At 39.2% G+C, this 19,620-nt stretch overlaps 1 protein-coding gene and 1 pseudogene across 2 annotated transcripts in view; both read right to left on the reverse strand.

Moving 5' to 3' along the window:
• The window catches only part of BBOX1 (gamma-butyrobetaine hydroxylase 1), a 58,968-nt gene that overhangs the window by 25,761 nt on the left and 13,587 nt on the right, over nucleotides 1-19,620 (reverse strand). For both annotated transcript variants that reach the window (XM_073904833.1, XM_073904834.1), the window contains exon 4: nucleotides 6,844-7,042. In XM_073904833.1, coding sequence (XP_073760934.1) covers nucleotides 6,844-7,042 — 199 coding nt within the window. The remainder of the gene's footprint in view (nucleotides 1-6,843; nucleotides 7,043-19,620) is intronic.
• On the reverse strand, nucleotides 8,825-8,971 carry LOC112829823 (U2 spliceosomal RNA; annotated as a pseudogene).

Raw genomic sequence — 19,620 nt, forward strand, 5'->3', positions numbered from 1 at the left:
GGGCATGCCAGGTATTAAAACAGTTCTGTAGAAAGAGAGAAGCAAGTCCTCAGTAGAGGAGAATCATAGAGCTCCAGGAAATTACATGAAAAGCTTAGATCACCTTCTCACCTACAAATAGCCAGTGGTGGAGCCATGATTCAACTGTGTTTCTCTATTGGTCCTACAGGCAGCTCTCTGGGCAGTAATGTAATGCAGATTCTCTGGGGCGTTGGGTTCTCAACTCTTCCCCCAATTTTTAGGAATGAAGTGTTCCAAAGCATTTATTTAAAATTTCCCACTACCATTTGTAACCTTGTAAGTTTTATTCAGTAATTGTATAGCTTCCATGCTTGTCCCCACAAGATAAAATCTGACTACTACCAAGATCCATTAAGTTCCTTTTACCCCTTTTCCTCATTGTCGCTGCCTATTTTATTCCTGATGTTGGTGCTTCAGAAAAACATATTTTTCATTTTCACCTCATTATTCTTATTAGTCTAATCTGTGCTACATGTGGTAATGCAACTTGCTTATGCCAGCAATAAAACATATTCTTAGAAAGAAGAAAATCTGAAACTTCTGGACTGTATTCTGGGAAGAAGGCAGTCTTGCTAGCTAAGGATGAAATTTGTATTTTCTTCTGCTTGACTTTCTGACGAAGAAGGGTCACTTAGAGTTGCTCACAAGGTTAATTTTCTCACTAAGGGTTTACAGTGCTGGGGCACCTGGATGGCTCAGTGGGTTAAGTGTCTGCCTTTAGCTCAGGTCATGATCCTAGGGTCCTGGGATTGAGCCCCACATTGGGCTCTCCACTCAGCAAGGAGTCTGCTTCTCCCTCTCCCTCTGTGCCCTCTCTCTAGCTCTCACTTTCTCTCTCAAGTAAATAAATAAAATCTTAAAAAAAAATGTCGACAATGCTAAGAAATAATTTTTGATGTCTTGACCAAATGAAGTCCTCAATATCTTCCCTTTTATTAAAATTCCCTGAGTGCTCACCGTGTACCAGGTACTGAACTAGTACTGAAGATATCATTCTGATTAGGCCACCATTTCAGCCTACAAGGAGCTCAATATGACAGCAATGATGGCAATGAGATATGCATGCCTTATTTTCAGAGATTATCCTATTACAAGCAGAATAGCTAGTTAATACAGAATGCTGATGGTAAATACTTTAAAAAATCGACACTGACTCTCTTCCTTCTCTCCGTGTCACATGCATGTACACACACACACACACCATTACAGGAACTTATTTAAATAACAAAACCCTGACCTGGCCAATTTAATTCATTGTCCAACCAACTGGTAAAGGAATATTTTCAGAGTCTGATTTTGCCCTTTTAGGGAAGAACATTTGATTTTCTCAATGTTTTCTTACCAGAAGTATGGTTTCAAAAGCCCATGACCAGTAAGCATTGCTACAACCCAGCAAACAGACAGTAAGGATATCTTACAGCAGAGCGGTTGATTTTCTCTTACACTGCATGCATCTCTGCTAGAAGCAGAATCTTAAAAAAAAAAAAAAAGAAATTGCCTTACTAGATGTTATGACTATGCAGGAGAGACGAGAATTTCCACTTCTCTTTTTGGCTAGGTCATTCAGAATGCAAAATGGGCTCATTTGAGTGAGGAGTAAAATGCTTATTTTGTTTTATTTATTTGCCTGGGCTTGGAGATGAGGTGCTGGTAGTGATCTCACAGAGCAGAGGCTGGAAGAGGGTTGTCTTTCCTAGAGCTACAGAGGCTTTTTCTTAAAGTAGTAACCCAAATCTAGGTCAGAACAAAATGCCTAACACAGTGCCTTGTACAGTGTAGTGTACAGATGGGTAAAATAATAATAATGCCAATCAAGACGTTCAGTGTGATCAACAGCAACTGTACTTCTTTTCGGATTTATTCTGCTGGTAGCATTCTTGAAGATGTTCTAACTTGGTATAATCATTGAGGATGGCAGTGTATGGAAAAAGTCTAGTTTACAAAGACTATTTCCCATTGGGTTAGATTGTGTCATAAATTCAGATAATTTCTTCCATTAAGAAATTATCATCAAAACCACAATGAGATATCACCTCACACATGTCAGAGTGGCTAAAATCAAAAGCATGAGAAACAACAAGTGTTGTTGAGGATGTGGAGAAAAAGGAACCCTCATGCACTGTTGGTGGGAATGCAAACTGATGCAGCCACTGTGGAAAACAGTATGGAAGTTCCTCAAAAAGTTAAAAGTAGAACTAATTCTACTACTGGGTATTTACCCCAAAAAACCAGAAACACTAATTTGAAAAGATACATGCACCCCTATGTTTATTATAGCATTATTTATAATAGCCAAGATACGGAAGCAGCTCAAGTGTCCTTCCATAGATGAATGGTTAAAGAAGTTGTGGTGTATATACAGTGGACATAAAAAAGAATGAAATCTTGCCACTTGCCACAACATGGATGAATCTAGAGGGTAAAATGCTAAGCAAAGTAAGGCAGTCAGAGAAAGACAAATACCATATCACATGTAGAATTTAAGACAAAAACCCAAATGAACAAAGAAAAAAGTAGACAAAGAAACAGACTCTTAAATATAGAGAACGAATTGGTGGTTGCCAGAGGGGAGGCTGGTGGGGAGAGCATGAAGCAGGTAAAGGGCATCAAGAGTATACTTATTGTGAGGAGCACTGAGTAATGTATAGAACTGATGAATCATTATATTGTACACCTGAAATGAGTATCACTCTGTATATTAATTAAATGTAAATTTAAAAAAATAATAATTAATTAAAAAAATTATCCAGAAACGTATTTTGGCTTTTGGCCCCACTCTGTAAAAACTATATCGATCCAAATGTAAGGTCTAAATCCTTCTGAAAATGTTATCTTATTACATACTGTTCTACATATATATATCTGACAAAATTGACAATGAGAGCTTCTTGACCAAGTCTTATTCTTTTCTCCCAGGAGAGCTTTCATCATCAAGGCAGTAAGGTTGCTGAGCATTTCACAGAGTTGCATGAAAAAAATATTGTCTAGATGATGCACTGACAAAATAATGACAAGCATCTGAGAAAATGTAGACATGGAAATGATACATACTTTTGTCCTCAAAGCTATTACCATTTTGATCTAGTATTTTAACATAATTTTATGATTATGAAATGCTCTGATAATTTTTGCATCCACCTGCTGCTTTATAGTTTTTTGAAAACATCTAGGTGTGCATCTATTATCAAACATTTATTCCTTACCTACTCTATGCTAAAACTGTGCAAAATGCTGGAATCCACTGTTTTTACTTATCCGACCAACACTTTAACAATTGAGATGACAGCCAAGAACCAAAAATAGATATTATAATTCTCACTTTGGATCCATGCATTCAAATTCTCCAAACTAGTAATTCTACTTCAATGGAAAAGTGCTAGGTGGATATTTGTTTCCCAAGGGAGGCATGTGTAAAGTGGCACCATGCTATTATTATTTTTGGCATCTAAGCAAGAGTAGAAACCAGGCTTCTTGAAAAATCTACATGGAATGCAGTTAGCCTTCAGCCTTCGTCTTCCCGCTTTCCTTTCTCTATCCTTCTATTTCTGGCAAGCCCTCCTCTCCATTATTTATTGCCTTCATTTATTCATTGCATTCGCTCACTCACTTGTCAATTATTTTTCAAACAAGAATAAGGCTCTTTGCCAATGGAGAAACAAAGCTATGAAAGAAAGGGACCATGTTGCAGGCAGCTGCTGATTCTGTTATAAAGATAAGTCATGTCCAGGCATTACCACAGCACAAAGAAGAACATGAAAAATGCCACTTGGTGTATATAACTGTAAGAGCTGAGAGGATGTAAAGCACCCAAATTCTACACCAACTGAGACCTGCCTTCTCTTGAAGTAACCCTCCTCTCAACCAGAGGTTTGTAACCTTAGCTACACATAAGAATCACCTGCAGAGTTTTTAAAAGTCCTGATACCTAGGTCAAATCCAAATCCTGTTTTGAAAACTCTCTGGAGAATGGACCCAGATGTCAGCATTTTTAAAATTGGCTATTCTGATGTGTAACCTCAGTTGAGAACTATTGCTCTAAAAATCCTTTCTTTTGAATCTCATGTTACAGAAATTTTAATATCACTTTCTGAAAGGGGAAGAAAAGGGAAATCACTTCAGGAAACATTCACTTTCCTCATTCTCTTAACAAAAAACACATAAACAAACAAAAACAAAGCAACAACAGCAAAACTGTCCTCTTCTGTAAGTTCTTGAGGTAACAAATTAAAAACTAAAATTGAAACAAAAAACCCATAGAGATCTTGGTAATCAGTTGTGGAATTAGCAGTAAGGAGGCCAGAGAGGTCTTTCTTGGCATGTGGTATAGTTTGAGAGATTCAAGGAAGAAATGTGATCCTTTGCATGGAAGATGAGATTGAGTAGGTTAAACCTGTCTGGTTAGATGTAAAGGTCTTGGAAAAAGGAAATGCAACAGTAGTAGGAGGTCTGATTTGTTTTTGACAACAAACCTTGAGTATTTATTCCAATAAATTTCACAAGGTTAGATCAATTAGATCAGTGGTCAAATTATCAAGCCATTTTAGGATTTGTGACAACAAAACAAAACAAAATGCAAGTCATAAATCAGGACTAAGAATCTGACCCTAAAAATGATGGGTGGGGGTGAGCATTAGGAAACTGTAACAAAGAGCCCCCCAAATTTGGCTGCTGTTGTGAAATTATGACATTTATTGCATAGATACAAAAAGTCTGTTGTCAGCAAATAAAAACTAAGTAGAAGAATATAGAAGAGATTTATTTTGAAGTATTCTCTTTACTTCTGGTGCCTAAAAGCATCCTTCCCATGTTCTTCCTTAATATCATTGATAGTGATGTGGATTAGGAAGCCTGTGGATAAAACAGACCCGGATTCTAACTCTGGTTCCTTTTCTACTACCTGTGAAAACTTGGGTTATAGTTTAATTCTCTGGACTTCAGATTCCTTATCAGTGAACTGGGGGAAATTACCTATTTCCGAAAACTGTGAACATTAAAGAACAAATAGATTAAGGCTCTTAATAATTTCAAGTCTTTTTCCAACTCTTTGTTTTGTCTGTTGTTACTGATATAATCTCTAAAACAGCTTAAATTTTTTTAAAGATTTATTTATTAGAGAGAGAGAGAGAGAACAGGCATGTGTGAGTGCACATGCATGAGTGGGGGGAGGGGCAGAGGGACAGAGAGAATCTCAAGCAGACTCATGACCCTGAGATCATCACCTGAGTCAAAATCAAGAGTCGGCTGCTTGACCAACTGAGCCACCCGGGTGCCCCAAACAGCTTAAATTCTTGCAGATGTAGGGGAGATAAAAATTATGTAGGACACAGTGTGCTAATGGTAGCGGTCTAAGTTGCTGGGGTGGGGGTGGGGGCTGGGTCATTTAAGCCTACACATGATAGAGTCTTCTGCCATGAATAAACTTGATCAAATCCTTGGGGGCAAGAGATTAGTTATTTTTGATCCTCTGTTTATCTACAGACAGGATTTTACTCTAGATTAGGGGTGGCAAACTCAAGGGCAGGCAGGGCCCTTGCAGGTCTGGGGGGTGGTGGGGGCACAATGTGAGCAACTGGAGTGTGAGAACGTGCTCTCTTCAAGGGGCAGCCTCCGCTTACATCAAGCAGGTTCCTGGCACGCAGGGATTTAGTCTCAGTTGTTGCCAGATTTGATTTTTCAAGAAAAGTCAGATCCATATTTAATGTAAAATCTCCCAGTTTTTAAGTGTTGACAACTAATTCTATTTTCTTTCAACATCCTGTGGGCCAACCAAAACATATCTGAATACAGCCTGTGTGCTACCTGTTTTGCAACCTTTGGATTTTAAAGGTCATTTTCACTCCCAATGCCCTCTGGTCCATGAGCCCAAGAATCATTGTATACGTCCCGCATGAAAGGTTCACCCTACAGATTAGATATACAGTCATACCCCAGGAAACAACAGGAAACACTTATTTGGAAGTGTTTCCTGTTAGTGTTTCATTATCCATAATGAATGTTACCTCCCAGGCAATTCTTATGCAAACAGCTTCTTGTTCCAAAGTTAAAATCAGATACATTTCCTGTTACTTGCCAAAGTGCATAGACCTAATTTTCTGCATGTTAGTTTTATCTTTTTTAACACATCTGGGGGCTGGTTTCAGTTCCCCAGGGCCCTACTTTATTTTGCACCAAGTCTTGGGCGGTAAAACTTTAATGAACTTCAGCATTTATAAAAGTCTTAGAGAAACACAGGCTTCCATCCTACTATGAACTGAATTGCGCTGTCCCCAAAATCAAGGGACGAAGCCCTTACCATCAATGTGACTGTATTTGGAGATGGAGCCTTTAGGAAGGTGATTAAGGTTAAATGAAATTGTAAGGGTAGGGCCCTTCTCCAACAGGACTGGTGTCCTTATAAGAAGAGGAGGAGACACCAGCAGTGCAGGGGCAGAGAGGAAAGTCCATGTGAGAACCCATCTCCAAGTCAGGAAGAGAGCTCTCGCCAGAAACCAAACCTGCAACCACCTTCGTCTTGGACTTCTGGCTTTCAGAAGTCTGAGGAAATGAATTTCTGTTGTTTAAGCCACCCACTCTATGACTCTGTTATGGCAGCCCTAGCAAACTAACACACCCTCTATAACTAGCCTGTCTTTGATATCTGATGCCCCTTGGGCTTTTAGGATCCTTTAAAATCCTACTTAGGGATTTTAGGCACGTCTTCCCATTTGACTCCTGCTCAGGGCATTATGGAAATTTTGTATCTCCAATCAAAAGTGTCTCCCTTCTGGGAAATATATCAAAGTTTATATATAATGGCAGAATACAAACTATTTGGTGACTCACCCATAAAATGTGAGATAAAGGAAACCAATCCTTTTCCCAAGTTTTAAAACTTGTCCTTGTTTGTCAGATGCTCCTGTGAGTCGTACTATGCCTACTTTCTTGAGGCTGGAGAGCCACTTGTAGGCATGTTCATCATTTTTTAAAACATCTTCAAAATCCAGTGTAGGTAGCTGGAGCTCTGCGCCCCAGTACTGACATTCTGTGAATAAGAAAAAGAAGAAACTAGATGGGATTACATTGCTTTTATATAAAATGAGAAGCTCTGAGAAAGGACTAGTTCATCGAAGTTGACCTTTGATTTATCATGGGATTTATGAAATTTCAGTCACATTCGAATTGCCCAAGCTACTATATTTTCTTCCCTGGGGCCATGCCAATCTACTATATACCTCCCGCCTACCACTGCCTGACCCATGACAGGTATTAACTAGACCTCATTTGTTGAGAGAACGTTTAGCTCATGGATAGCTCTTGATCTGTATGTCCTTAGGGCTTCTTTGCCTGGACTCTGCTTAGATACGTCTCCACTGAGACACTGTGTGTTTTAATGGCCATGTTACATTGCTCAACTCCAAATAGATGATAAAATCTGAATGATGGACTTAGAACAGCATATGCACATTCTTAGAGGTGGGAGGAGTGTGTGCCTTGGTAGGTACAGCTCCTTCTTCCTCTTATTTCACCTGATAAAAAGCTTCCTCTGAGGTCAAATCATTCTTGGGAGTCAACAAAAACTGTCCATGGGGAAGAAAAGATGAAAGGTGTGGTCCTGGGATACGTAAAAGATGCATTTTGCGTAGATCCTTTGATGACAACACCACAGTAGATAAAATCAAATGCCTTCATTAGCTTTCTGATTCCTCATGATCAAATGCTTATGAAAAAAGTTTACTTGAAGAAACAGAAAGGAAATCAAATGGAAAAAATAATTTGCTTTTCAAACCGGGCTCTCCCAAAGGAGGCAGAACACAGAGATGTCATTTTGCCAAGGGAAATAACTCAGATATTAACAACTGCATTCAGGAGAGACCTAATTCGATCTAATCCATTTGATTTCTTCAGTTTTGGAAGAAAGAATCTGCCTTAGGAAGGCAAACCTTCCCAACAAGTGACGGAACGAGATCCTATGATCTCAGTATCATCCTGATCCATGCCTCATTTCTCAAACGGGGGAATATATATCACGTTATGGAAAACAGCCCCAAGCCTATAGTTTAAGAATGAGGACTGGATCAATGTTCCTGTGTAGTTGTTGTAGACTGGAAATCATGGCTGTTTCTGCAGAAATGGGGATTTCTCAGGAGTCAGATAATAGCTTTAGAAGTGAAAAAGTTCCTGCAGGTTGAGGAGGCCCCCTCCTGCTCTCCCATCAGCTAATCAGCCACATGCAGCCAGTACTGTATGAAACAGGATATGAATAGGGTAAAGAATGGAGGCACAGGGCCTGGGTTTGAATCATTGTCCTGCATCTTACCAGCTAGTTTCTTGGTGTCTATTCTGAGCCTCCATCTCTTAATTTATAAAATAGCCATACTTATATTTACCGTGCAGGTCATTTGTTGGCCATGCAAAGAGCCTAGAATAGTGCCTGGCACATAGTAGACAACTGCTATTCCGACCAGCTATAGTAATAGCCAATATTTGCTGAGTCCTTTCTAGATGGTAAGGCACAGTGTGAGGTGCTTTCCATATGTTATTTCTTTTAATGTCCACAATAAAAAATAGATGCTTTCAGCATTCTCAAGTTATAAGAAGGGAGGAAGAGAGATCCAAATCATGCAGAGCTAATGATTTGCAGAGCTAGTTAGTCAAATCCAGGCAACCGATTCCAAAGTCTATAATTTTGACAACTACACATAAAATGAACAAATGATGCCTTGAAATAGTGTTGTCACATGTATTTTTATGCCTTATGTCTGAATGTCCATTGCTTATTCTGTCCCTTACAAAGGAAATCTACTAGATAAAAAAAGAAAGCAAAGCAAGTTACACTTAGGACCACTTTGTCCAAACTTGTTCAAGCAGGGGTGTTTAAAGATAAATCTTGAATATAACACTGTGTGTTAATTATACTGGAATTAAAAAAAAATTACTACACTTGATCTTAGCCAAAAAGCCAAGAAACGATGGAATTAAAAAAAAAATTAAAGATAAACCTTGGCTGCTAGTCAGGATTTTAGATGCAGAAAAAACGTGATGAGTAGGTTTCATTTACAATGACATTGCTGTCCACCTTTTGTGAAATGAACCAAGACTTAAAAATCAGCGAGCTTCTCTTCTTAATTTATGCCAGTGTATTTCAGGGGTCCAAGTCGGTTTGCTTTAACTTAGGGCCATTATCACTTTCCAGAGAGTGTCAGTGACCATGTGTCAGGGAAATAGAATACACAGAGATTGAAAAAACATTTTCCAAGATGTAAATGTTTTAAAAAACTTCGAGTTCATATTTTGACTACTTTGTGGATTTAAGGAGGGTCTCCTTAGGGCACACACCATATACATCTATATAGATTTATAGCATGTTTTAATGAGTTTTTGTTTCCACATGAGTCATTTTCCCATTATATAATACACATGCATGTGCATGCACACACTCGCACACACACTATTTTTTGTTCTAAAAACACAGAATGAGTTAGGTTCTTTCAATAAATCTGTTACTCTTTACATGTGTAAAATTAACCATGTTCATGATGAGACTCTAATATAAAGCAAGGCTCTCAGTACTACACACAGTGTAGTCTCCACTATAAGTAATTTCAGATTTACAGGATTTTACCATCAGAGGGTGGTTACAATGCCTTTTAAGTTCTGCAAAGTTCACTATTTTCCAACTCCAGCTCTCATTCTGGCATGCTCTGGCAAAGACTTGACAAAAATCAGCAACCAAGGGCCGGAGCTCATTATAGAACCTGTGTCCTAATATGAGCCACTCATACACTCACTTATGTTATAAGTGACTTTCCGAGATAGCACTGTGACTACCCAGTTTCTAAACTCATCATAACATCCACAGTATAAAATATTCTAATTTGTGGGGAGAAATAAACTACATTTCAATAAATCCACCAGTAAAATCATTTCATGATATCTGCACAGAAACTTTGACATTGAAAAAGCAATTTAGAAGCACCTCCCCAGTCTCCCCCAATCACAGAACAGAACTACCATGGACTCAAGAGAAAACATGTTTGACTAGAGTAAATCATTTGTCAGGTGAATACATTAAAAGCAAATTTAAATTTCACACTTGGGTCTGGATACATAAACAGTATGGAAAATGACGGAATATTTAAGGCATGAACCACTCTTTCTAATTTAACTTATGGCCTACTAATAAATACTTCCTTGAACATGTGCTTCACACATCATAAAATTTATGAACACGCTACATGCTGGCTTTCAAGGAACTGTTTGTACAAGATTTCCTTTTCAGGGTTAGGCATCACATTCCTGGATCTTGAGTTGTATTTCAAAAAAGTTGTATTTCAAAAAAATTTCTTCTTCACAAAGAAGCTCTTTGGTTAAAGATTCCTGAGTGCAGCATGCTGGGTTGCAATGTGTTATTTTGGGTTTAGAACCTTCCGTCCACCTGCACTGAACTGCTCTTGGCTCTGAAATACCAAGTCTAATGTGTTTCAGATCAGCCAATCACTTACTGTCTCTTCCAGTGAATACTTAGCAGGGCCCAGCCAAAACCAAAATCTGACCCTTGTAGAGGAAACGTACCTAGTTGTAAATAGGGCTTTCAGTCTCTCCCCTGGGCTAAGGAGATCCTGCCTCTCTGGATACTCTTTTACTTCTCGTCTAGTGAATTTGACGTGTCTCAAGAATCTGATCACTGTTCTCTCTTAGACTGAGATCTTCCAGAAGCTGACCTGAGATGAGGATCTGAATGCAAGCCATGTATTAAGGAGGGATCCCTGGAAGAACTACTAGGAGGTGGGGAAGTAAAACAGGGAAGGAAGCCTCTGGAAATCATTTTAATGACTGGTTAAATGAACTACTAGGCCTTATGGCAATACTGTAGACTATACTTCAGGGTTGTCCCACCCAGGAGAAGGAAGCTGGGGTACACATGCCACTCATGCCTACTCCTCTTTGGCTGCTTCTCTAGGCACTTCTGGAGACCAGGGCAGAGAAACCCCTCCAGCCGAGTGGCAGTCTGTGCTAGAAAGTGGCTGGCGTGCATGGGAAGAGTACTGCAGGGCTGGGGGTGCGGAGGGGGGGGCATGGCCAGCCTCTGCAATGCCCTCCTTTAGGGTCTGTAAGACTGAGCTAGATGACTGTCTTCTGTGGTCCTCCCGCACTGAAACACACCTCAGCCTCAGCGCTTGCCACGTTGTGCTGAAATAATCTTACACTTATTCAACACATACTTGTGGAAAGCCTTGCTATTCAAAAGAGATCACATTCGTGAATAAAAATGATGTGATCACACATCTGTTTTGTGAAGGGAAAAGTGAATAAGCAAGGAAGCAAACAAGTAAATACATAAGAATGAACATTGTATCAAGTGCTCCAGAGGTAACAAATGGAGTGCCTCTGCAAACAATTACTGGGAGCCAGATGGGGAACATATTTAGACATGGCAGTTAAGAACTATCTAGCTAAAGAGACACTACTGAAGCCAGACACCAGTGGGTGAGAGAAGGCAAAGATGCAAAGGGCAGGGCGAAGAGTGTCTTGGCGGAGAGACAGTAGGAAGAGGGAGAATCTCTCATCTTGTTGGGGGAACTCAAAGTTTCTAGGGCTAGAACCCAGGCAAAGAGGAGGGTAGCAGATGAAGTGGAAAAGTAAACAAGGGTCGATCAGGCAGGACTTCATCTCTCTTCCTTCCACTAGATTACAAGTTCCTTGCAAGGGACGGAGAGCATGTCACATATCTTTAATTCCTCACCTCTACTCCCCCTTTCTCCCTCCACCCTCCAGCATAGAGCCCAAGGCTGGCATGCAGTAGATTTCCAGAAAACTAATATGTTCTGTATCCTAAACAAATCTTTGCTTATTTTCTAATGGGGACTAGAGACTGGAGGCACCCCCTGAAAGCTGAGATTGTGTCTGAACACTCTTTAGTATTTTAAAAGATGGAGAAATCTATAAAACCTTTTCCCTAGGTGATAATCCCACCAAACTCAAAAAGTCTCCCTGAGGATGTATAAAACACACTTCTACACAAGTTTATGTTGCCTGAAAGGAGAGAAATACATTTTTGGACTATTAGGTACTTGTTATATTTTATATGCTCAGCCCTATGACAACAGTGACCTTCTCGTTGGAGAATCCAAGAACACACAATAAAACAAGGCAAGGACATGAAAAGGCAGGGTGTGGTGAGTTCTTGAAAATGGAGAGCTAACATTTATGGACTGCTTAGGATTCTAGGCGCCCTTCTGAGCACCTAATATGGATTAATTCATGTAGTCCTCACAACAACCACATAACAGAGGTCCTAGTATTGTTCCCATTTTATAGATCAGGAGACAGGCCTAGGATCTTAGATAATTTGTGTAGAATCACACAGCTAGTGCTCATCAGAGCTGGGAAACCACACAAGTAATTTGATTACAGTTTTCAGAAAAAAAGCATATGTTGAAGGAAAACAATCACATAAGGTGTCAGAAAGGGAGATGATTATCTCAGACTTCCTTAGAGTTTCAGGGCAAATAGAAAATTCAGTTTTACCTGCTGTTCTTGCTGTGACTGTCCCCTAGGACATCCATGTAAAGGTTATGGAAAACCCTCTTGGTCACTTTAAATTATGTACACTGCACACATTTTCCTATGGAGCAGCCCTTATTGGTTCCAGAAAGCTCCAGTTTTCATAAGCTTCCTCCTTATGCTAAGATACAATCTACCTCTGTCACCTTTCTTTTAGGCCCTAATTCTGTGCTCCATAATCCCATAGAATATGACAGTCTTGGAGATGCATATAAGAACAGAAACTGTGCTGTTTTTCTTTCTAAGTCCAAATAGCCTTTTTATTCCCCACGTTTTTCATGTCTTATGGCTTCCAATCCCTGCCCTAGGCTCTCTGCTCTTCATTGTATGATGTGTTCAAGTCTGCTGATACTCTCTAACAGCAATGATGTCTTGAACCAGACATAATACTATAGATGTGGTCTGGCCCATGCCTGCATGGTAGGCTCACTACCACATTTTCGTTCATGCAACCTAAATCTAATTAATCTTTTTTGGCTGTCTCAACTCTGTTGACTCAGATTAACTTTTCAATCAGTGAAAATGTGTAAAAATTGTCTGTCAGTCATGTCTTCATTTCCGAAGGTAGTTCATTGAGAATGTGTGAAGCATGTGTGGAGATGGGGATGCAGGTCCAATTTGATTGTGTCACACATTGTGTCAAAGTTAATAACTCGAGGTTTGAGGGTGACAGATCTGGATTCAAACCTGAATTCTGATACTTCCCATCTGCAAGAACGTCAGAAAGTGATACAGTCTCACAGTTCAGTTACTTCATCCAGAAAATACAAGATGAAAATGACTTGCAGGGTTGTTATGAAATTTAAAGGATATGCTACCTGTAAACAATTTAACACAGCATACCTGATTAAATCTGCACATGAACCAGGGCAGCTGAACATGACTGAAGGAAAACACACCATGATGACTGATCTTATTGCATGTCTACTAATGTCTGCTTAATTCTCTTTTACCAGCTGACCATTTCTCACATTCTCTGTCCTCAAACCTTCCACCTCCTCCTCCTCCTCCTTATACTCAGCTGACAGCTTTGCCTCTTATTTCGTGGAAAAATAGAAGGACTCAGAAGGGAACTTCTATACATTTCCTCCACCACATCCACCAACCTGCCTGTGTCCATGTCCTTCCTTATGGCACTTGATGTGCTGTAGATGTACTTGTAAATTTATATATATTATACATGGTGTGTGCATATATATGTATATATTTTTAATTTATTGATCTCTTTCTCTAATAGAATGTAAACCCCCTATAGATAGAGTCTTTCTGTTTTGTTCACCACCGCATCCCCAACACCTAGAAGAGTGCCTGTTCTAGAACATAGAAGACACTTAAATATTTGCTGAATAAATTCATAGTGCATGGTAGGTACTCAGTAAATGACACCTTTACTAATATTAATTATTCCTCAGACTGGGGAAGACAAACACACAATGACCATTCAGTGCAATAATTGCATTGACACAGAGACAGAAGCCCACACAAATCGCAGCAACCACCTAGAAGAGGTGAGAGTGATAGAATGGTATTTAATAGAACAGATACTCTTTAGTCAAATCTTGGCTTCGCTATGTATTGTCTCTTTGATTTTGGACTACTTACTTAATTTCTATCATGTGTAAAATAGTTATAATGTAATGCTATTATGAGGTTGTTGCTAGGATTAAATAGAGCAATAAATATTAGGTGCTGAGCTCAGTGCCTGATGTAGAGCAATGATTTTAAAATGTGAAGAAGAGATTGGCGAAGGAGTTAGGAGAAGAGGTGGAAGAAGAAGAGTGTGAATGATGTTGGAAGTTCAGACAGAGATTGGTGGTGGAGGTAATAAGATGTGGATGGATTCTAGATTATTTTGATAATAGGGCTAATAGATTTTGTTGATACACTGGATGTGTAGTAAAAGAGATAAAGAGGGGTCAAGGATGATCCTGCTGCCAGAGAGAAGGAATGGCATCAACTAAGATGAGAAAGAGTGGAGCAGGATTCTCCAAAATCATCTGTTCCCATCAGGGGGGCTGTCTTTCCTCTGGTTTCCTCATTTTTTAAAAAAAAATTGCTCCACACAAATCACTTTATAAATCCCCTTCTGGTTGTCCATTGTATATTTGGCTTGATGAATTTATTCTGGGCTAGAAACTTCTATCATGCTCTATTAAAGTTAGAGCTTAGAGATTCTGCACTTCCTTCATGCATGAGCACACTGTTCTCTTTCGATAGCTTCCCTTTATCTTTGTTACTGAGATTATCTGCTTTTATGTGATCATGAGCTTGTAGCTCTTTTGGGTCAGGGATTTTTTCATTGAAGTATTTAGCTTGTATGTGAAAAATATGTCAGCTGATGGTTGGTATACTCATCTGTAGCTATCCTTAGCTAATAGATAACACAGCCATTTTCCCCAGAGTTTGCTGATCACCCCAGCCTCAGCAAACATTTCTACATCCCTGATTGGAATGAGGTTCATAGCTGACCAGCCCTTTCACTGACTTCCTTAAATTTATTTAAATGAAACTATCTGCCAGGTGGGTGAAATTTTGGTCCAGACTTCAAACCAGTGTCTGAGCGATTAAAATCCTTTTCATGGCAACAATTCACCTCCAAGCCACTCCCATGTTTTTAGTCAGGAATAGAACATGATTATTCTCCACGTAAGGGGAACTCAAGCATAAGATACTGCCATGTCACTGTTGCTTATTTCTCCTTCTGTCCTTGCCCAAATACTCTTTGCTCTGCCTCTGCTCTTATGTTCATCTATGTTCATGGCTGTCTAAATTGGAGGAAAAAGGGAGCAAGTATTTTATCATTTACTCTTCACATTCCAAAACTGGGAGGCACTGCCTTTTTTTACATATGGAAAAGGTGAGGTTCAGATAATTTATGAAACTAAGTCAAGTTCACAGAGCAGAGCCAAAGCCAGCTCTGCTGATCCCAAAGCCTGTTCTCATTCCATAACACAATGTTGTTTCACAGGTGAAGAGTTTTCTTGACATACCACACTTCACTTTCTCTCCTAAGGTCTGTTTTCTGAGCTTTCTTTCTTATCTGTAGTTTGTAATTTGGCTTAGGGATAATATAAATATAGGGTGGAATTTTTGGCAAAGGGCTTCACTGGGATGTGAGCTGGGCCTTGCTGAATGGATAGGTGAAGTCTGGCCGGACAGAAAGAATGGAATAAGTGATCCAGGAAACAGGCAGAGTTTGGACAAAGTCTCCATGTTCGTGGAGGGGGCACCAGGCTGTGGGATGATTGGAAAGCTCCAGTGAAGACTTAGGACTTTATCATGCCACAGTAAGACAGCAGAGCGAGGGGGAAGAGAGATCAAGGTGGGCATCAGGAAGATTACCCTGCAGGGTTGTGCCAGGTAGGTGGGAACAGAGGCCATGTTATTTCAGTAATCTAGATATGAGACGATAAAAAGCCCCAACTAAGTTGTTGGCAAGAGGGACAACCCATACAATTGTTTCTCCCTATAACCTGTTGAATATCAGTCTTTGGACAAGCAGGCCCTGTGCATAGAAGCCTGACGGCCAGTGGGAGTAAAGGAGAAAGAATTTCACTAATAGAATTCTGCATTTTTAATTTTAAGTTTAATTATTTTTTGCAAACTGATATACTGTTCAAGAACAGCTCAGGGCTGTTCTCTGGTTATTTATAGTGCTTTCGAGGGAGTGGTGTAAAGATGAAGTGAGTTTATACGTATAGTGCGACAGTGCTTTTCACCCAACCTGACACTGCTTAAAGGTAATTAGGTGCTATCTCTACCATACAGATAAAGATTTTGGGATATAGAAAAATAAGTTGCTCAAAATCGCAGACCTAACAAGGCCTAGGGTCAAGAGCACTCTGATTTTAGTGCTGTATTGTTCTTTTGATTAAGAGCAAAGTTGCAGATTGAGAAGAATACACAATTTTGAGAAAAATAATAAAGTTAGTGAATCCACTGAATGGAGTAGAGCTTAAAATTATTTTTTTTAATTTACTAAGTTAGAAATTGGGCAAATCAACAGAATGTGTAAATAGCAACATCATTTGTTTTAACCTTTTTTTCCCCCTAAGGGATAGAAACATTGAAAAAAAATTAATCAAGTTTTTTCCATGGGCACATCTGAAAGTTTGGGATTGGAATTTCAAGGAAGAAATTTAAGTATAATGAAGATATTATTATCCTGGAACTAAAGTTGTGTATTTCAATGGTCTGCCATCTTGAAGAAGCAAAGTGGAATCAGAAGTGAGAAGTAATAGTTTTTAAATCAGTCGTCCTCTTTTTTTTTTTTTTTTTTTTTTGACTGGTGCATCTCCTGGTGTGTAGGCACTAGCAAAGATGACAGCTTAAATATGTAACTCGGGCGCCTGGGTGGCTCAGTCGGTTAAGTGTCTGCCTTCAGCTCAGGTCATGATCCCAGGGTCCTGGGATCGAATCCCACATCAGGCTCCCTGCTCCTTGGGGAGCCAGCTTCTCCCTCTGCCTCTCTCTCTCATTCTGTCTCTCATGAATAAATAAATAAAACCTTTAAAAAATGCTTAAATATGTAACTCATGCGTAGATTTGGTAAAAATGAAGTCAGCATATAAAGCAACCCAATTTTACTTCTTGAAATTGCCACCATTTGGAATTTTCTAAATTTATAAATTCAAAATTTACAATCCAGCTGCCTTATGCTATAAAATTCATTCCTGGGCTGTAAGAAAAAGCAAGACTAGTTTGTGAAAAACAAGCTTTTCACTCATTGAAGAAAGCCCATTCTACCTTTATTCTCTTTGGGGAAAAAAAAAGAAAAGAAAAGAAAAGAAAAAAAAGGAAAGAAAAGAAAAGAAAAGAAAGAAATATACTTTAGCATAATAACAGAAAATTACTTTTCCAAGAGTAAAAAACGTTAGTATATTTTCCTTAATTTTGGATGTGGTAAATATACTGAGAAAATATGAAAAAGAAACATTCTGCAATAATTCTTCCTTAAGACACATTTGCTTTAGGTTCTCAAAAATATCCTCAGGCTTTTTCAAGACTTTTAAAGACACCAGCTTTTCAAGGTCCTGTTTAGCATTAACATTGGATGATGCAACGATACTTTGTTTTATGAAGTTATTAAAAAATCATTTTTTTAATTAAAAAATCATTTCTTAAAAAGAATGTAATTAATGTTTCTTATCTAGGAATTCTTAAAAGGAATAAAAGAATATACATGCTTTTTTTTTCTTTTTCTTTCTGCATTTCTGTCATGTATCCAGTTGTAAAAGAGACTTCTCTTTAATATTTATCTCTGAGAATGTGGTTATGTGTTTTCTTGCTGGAAGTATGGATGGAGATAAGAAAGCATGAAAGGAAGCAGATTTTACCTAAAGTTAGAAGTGATTCCAAACTAGGCAGATGGCTGTGGGAACAACCTCCAGGTCAGTGGCATCTGCTGCATAGAAGGCACTGCAGGGCTCTTCTCAAGCTGTGAGTCTCCCACCTTGGGCTCACTGACAGGACAAGGGATGCTCCATCCCATGTAGGGACGTTACACTCTTTAGCTATTATCCCCAGGTTTGTCAAGTACAATGCAGACATTGAGTGGGCTAATAAATGACAGGTAATTCACAAAAAAATAGGGCACATTGGAAGACATCAATATGGCACAGAGGAAAAATTAAGCAAAATACACATTTGTCAACTCACAGACTTTGAAGATACCTGTATTCATTTCATCAACACCCCAAAGACATTTCTCTGGAACTCAGTAGGTCCATTTCAGATAGGATAGGCAAAACAGAACAGAGACTTGCTTCTTAAACATACGAAGACTTGGAGCTAATCTCCCACCTGTGCATCAGAGTGTGAACCTGGATAATGGCAGGCAAATGATGTTGACTAGGTCTTTCTTGGGAAGGCAATACATTTGGGTACATGACACAGTGGCTTGATTGTTCTGAGGCAGTGGGTTGTTTTGTTTTTGTTTTTGTTTTTAAAGATTTATTTATTTATCAGAGAGAGAGTGCACATGATCCAGGGAAGGGGCAGAGGGAGAATCTCTAGCAGACTCCCCACTGAGCAAGGAGGCCCACAACCCCAAGACCACGGCCTGAGCCTGAAATCAAGAGTTGGACCCTCAACTGACTAAGCCACCCAGGCTCCCCCGATGCAGCTGTTTTCACAGAGCTTTTCCAAAGCCATAAGGACCTGGCAGCCCTGATCCAGTTGGGGCCCTCTGAGGCAGTCTGAAAAAAAACAAGCTCCTAGACTTTTTTATAATTACCAAGTAATATATGAAGCAAATACCCTCACTCCACCCCTGACTTGCACTGCAGACTCCTACCTCTGGGGGTTCAAGAATGGGTGAAGTGTGGAGCAAGGTTTAGGGACATGGGTGAATTATCAGTTGGAGTTAGACATACTTATTGTGTTCATTACTTGCTAATTAAAAAAAATAGTGATTTTTGCTTTTTTTGACAAATTTCTGTAAACATAGCCCCTGCACCAGACCAACCCTGTTCTTTGTGCCATAATAAAAATTTTCATTTTCAAGGACATGCATGGCAAGAAAGGGGGAACTCTGCTTCCCTCCTAACCCCCCCCCACCCCGGCTATGTGAGAGGCACAGAAATTTTAGAGGGCCCTGACAGTTACATGAGAGTTTTGACTCCCTCCTGTGGCATGTGCCTCTTGAAACAAAAGAGGGGCTTTAGCTATGAAATGATGGGTGGTAATCCAATTAAATAGGCAGGTGAAGATTTGCTCTGCTATATTGAATTGAGGGGAAATGTTCTTTTCTGACTATGCAATGTACTCAATCTCTGGATTGCTGAGAAAAGTGTGTAGACTGCTTCCATGGAAAAAAGATTTTCTTCAAATAACAATCTTCTACACCTCAATTTGAAATAACAAATATTATTAAAGTCAGAGAATAGTATACAAATATTGTAGTACCAATTCAAAGAGATAGGAAAACGAGCATTCATTCTGACACTGAATGTTAATAAAAAGAGCAAAATATTTAGGTTCCTATATATAAGATCAAACTATATATAGGTTTTTCCCATTTTAGTCCTATCAATTATATTTTGGGAATTTTGCATC

Source organism: Callorhinus ursinus, unplaced genomic scaffold (assembly GCF_003265705.2).
Source record: "Callorhinus ursinus isolate GAN/ISIS: 27379988/994484 unplaced genomic scaffold, GSC_fseal_2.0 scaffold21, whole genome shotgun sequence".
Classification (NCBI taxonomy): Eukaryota; Metazoa; Chordata; class Mammalia; order Carnivora; family Otariidae; genus Callorhinus; species Callorhinus ursinus.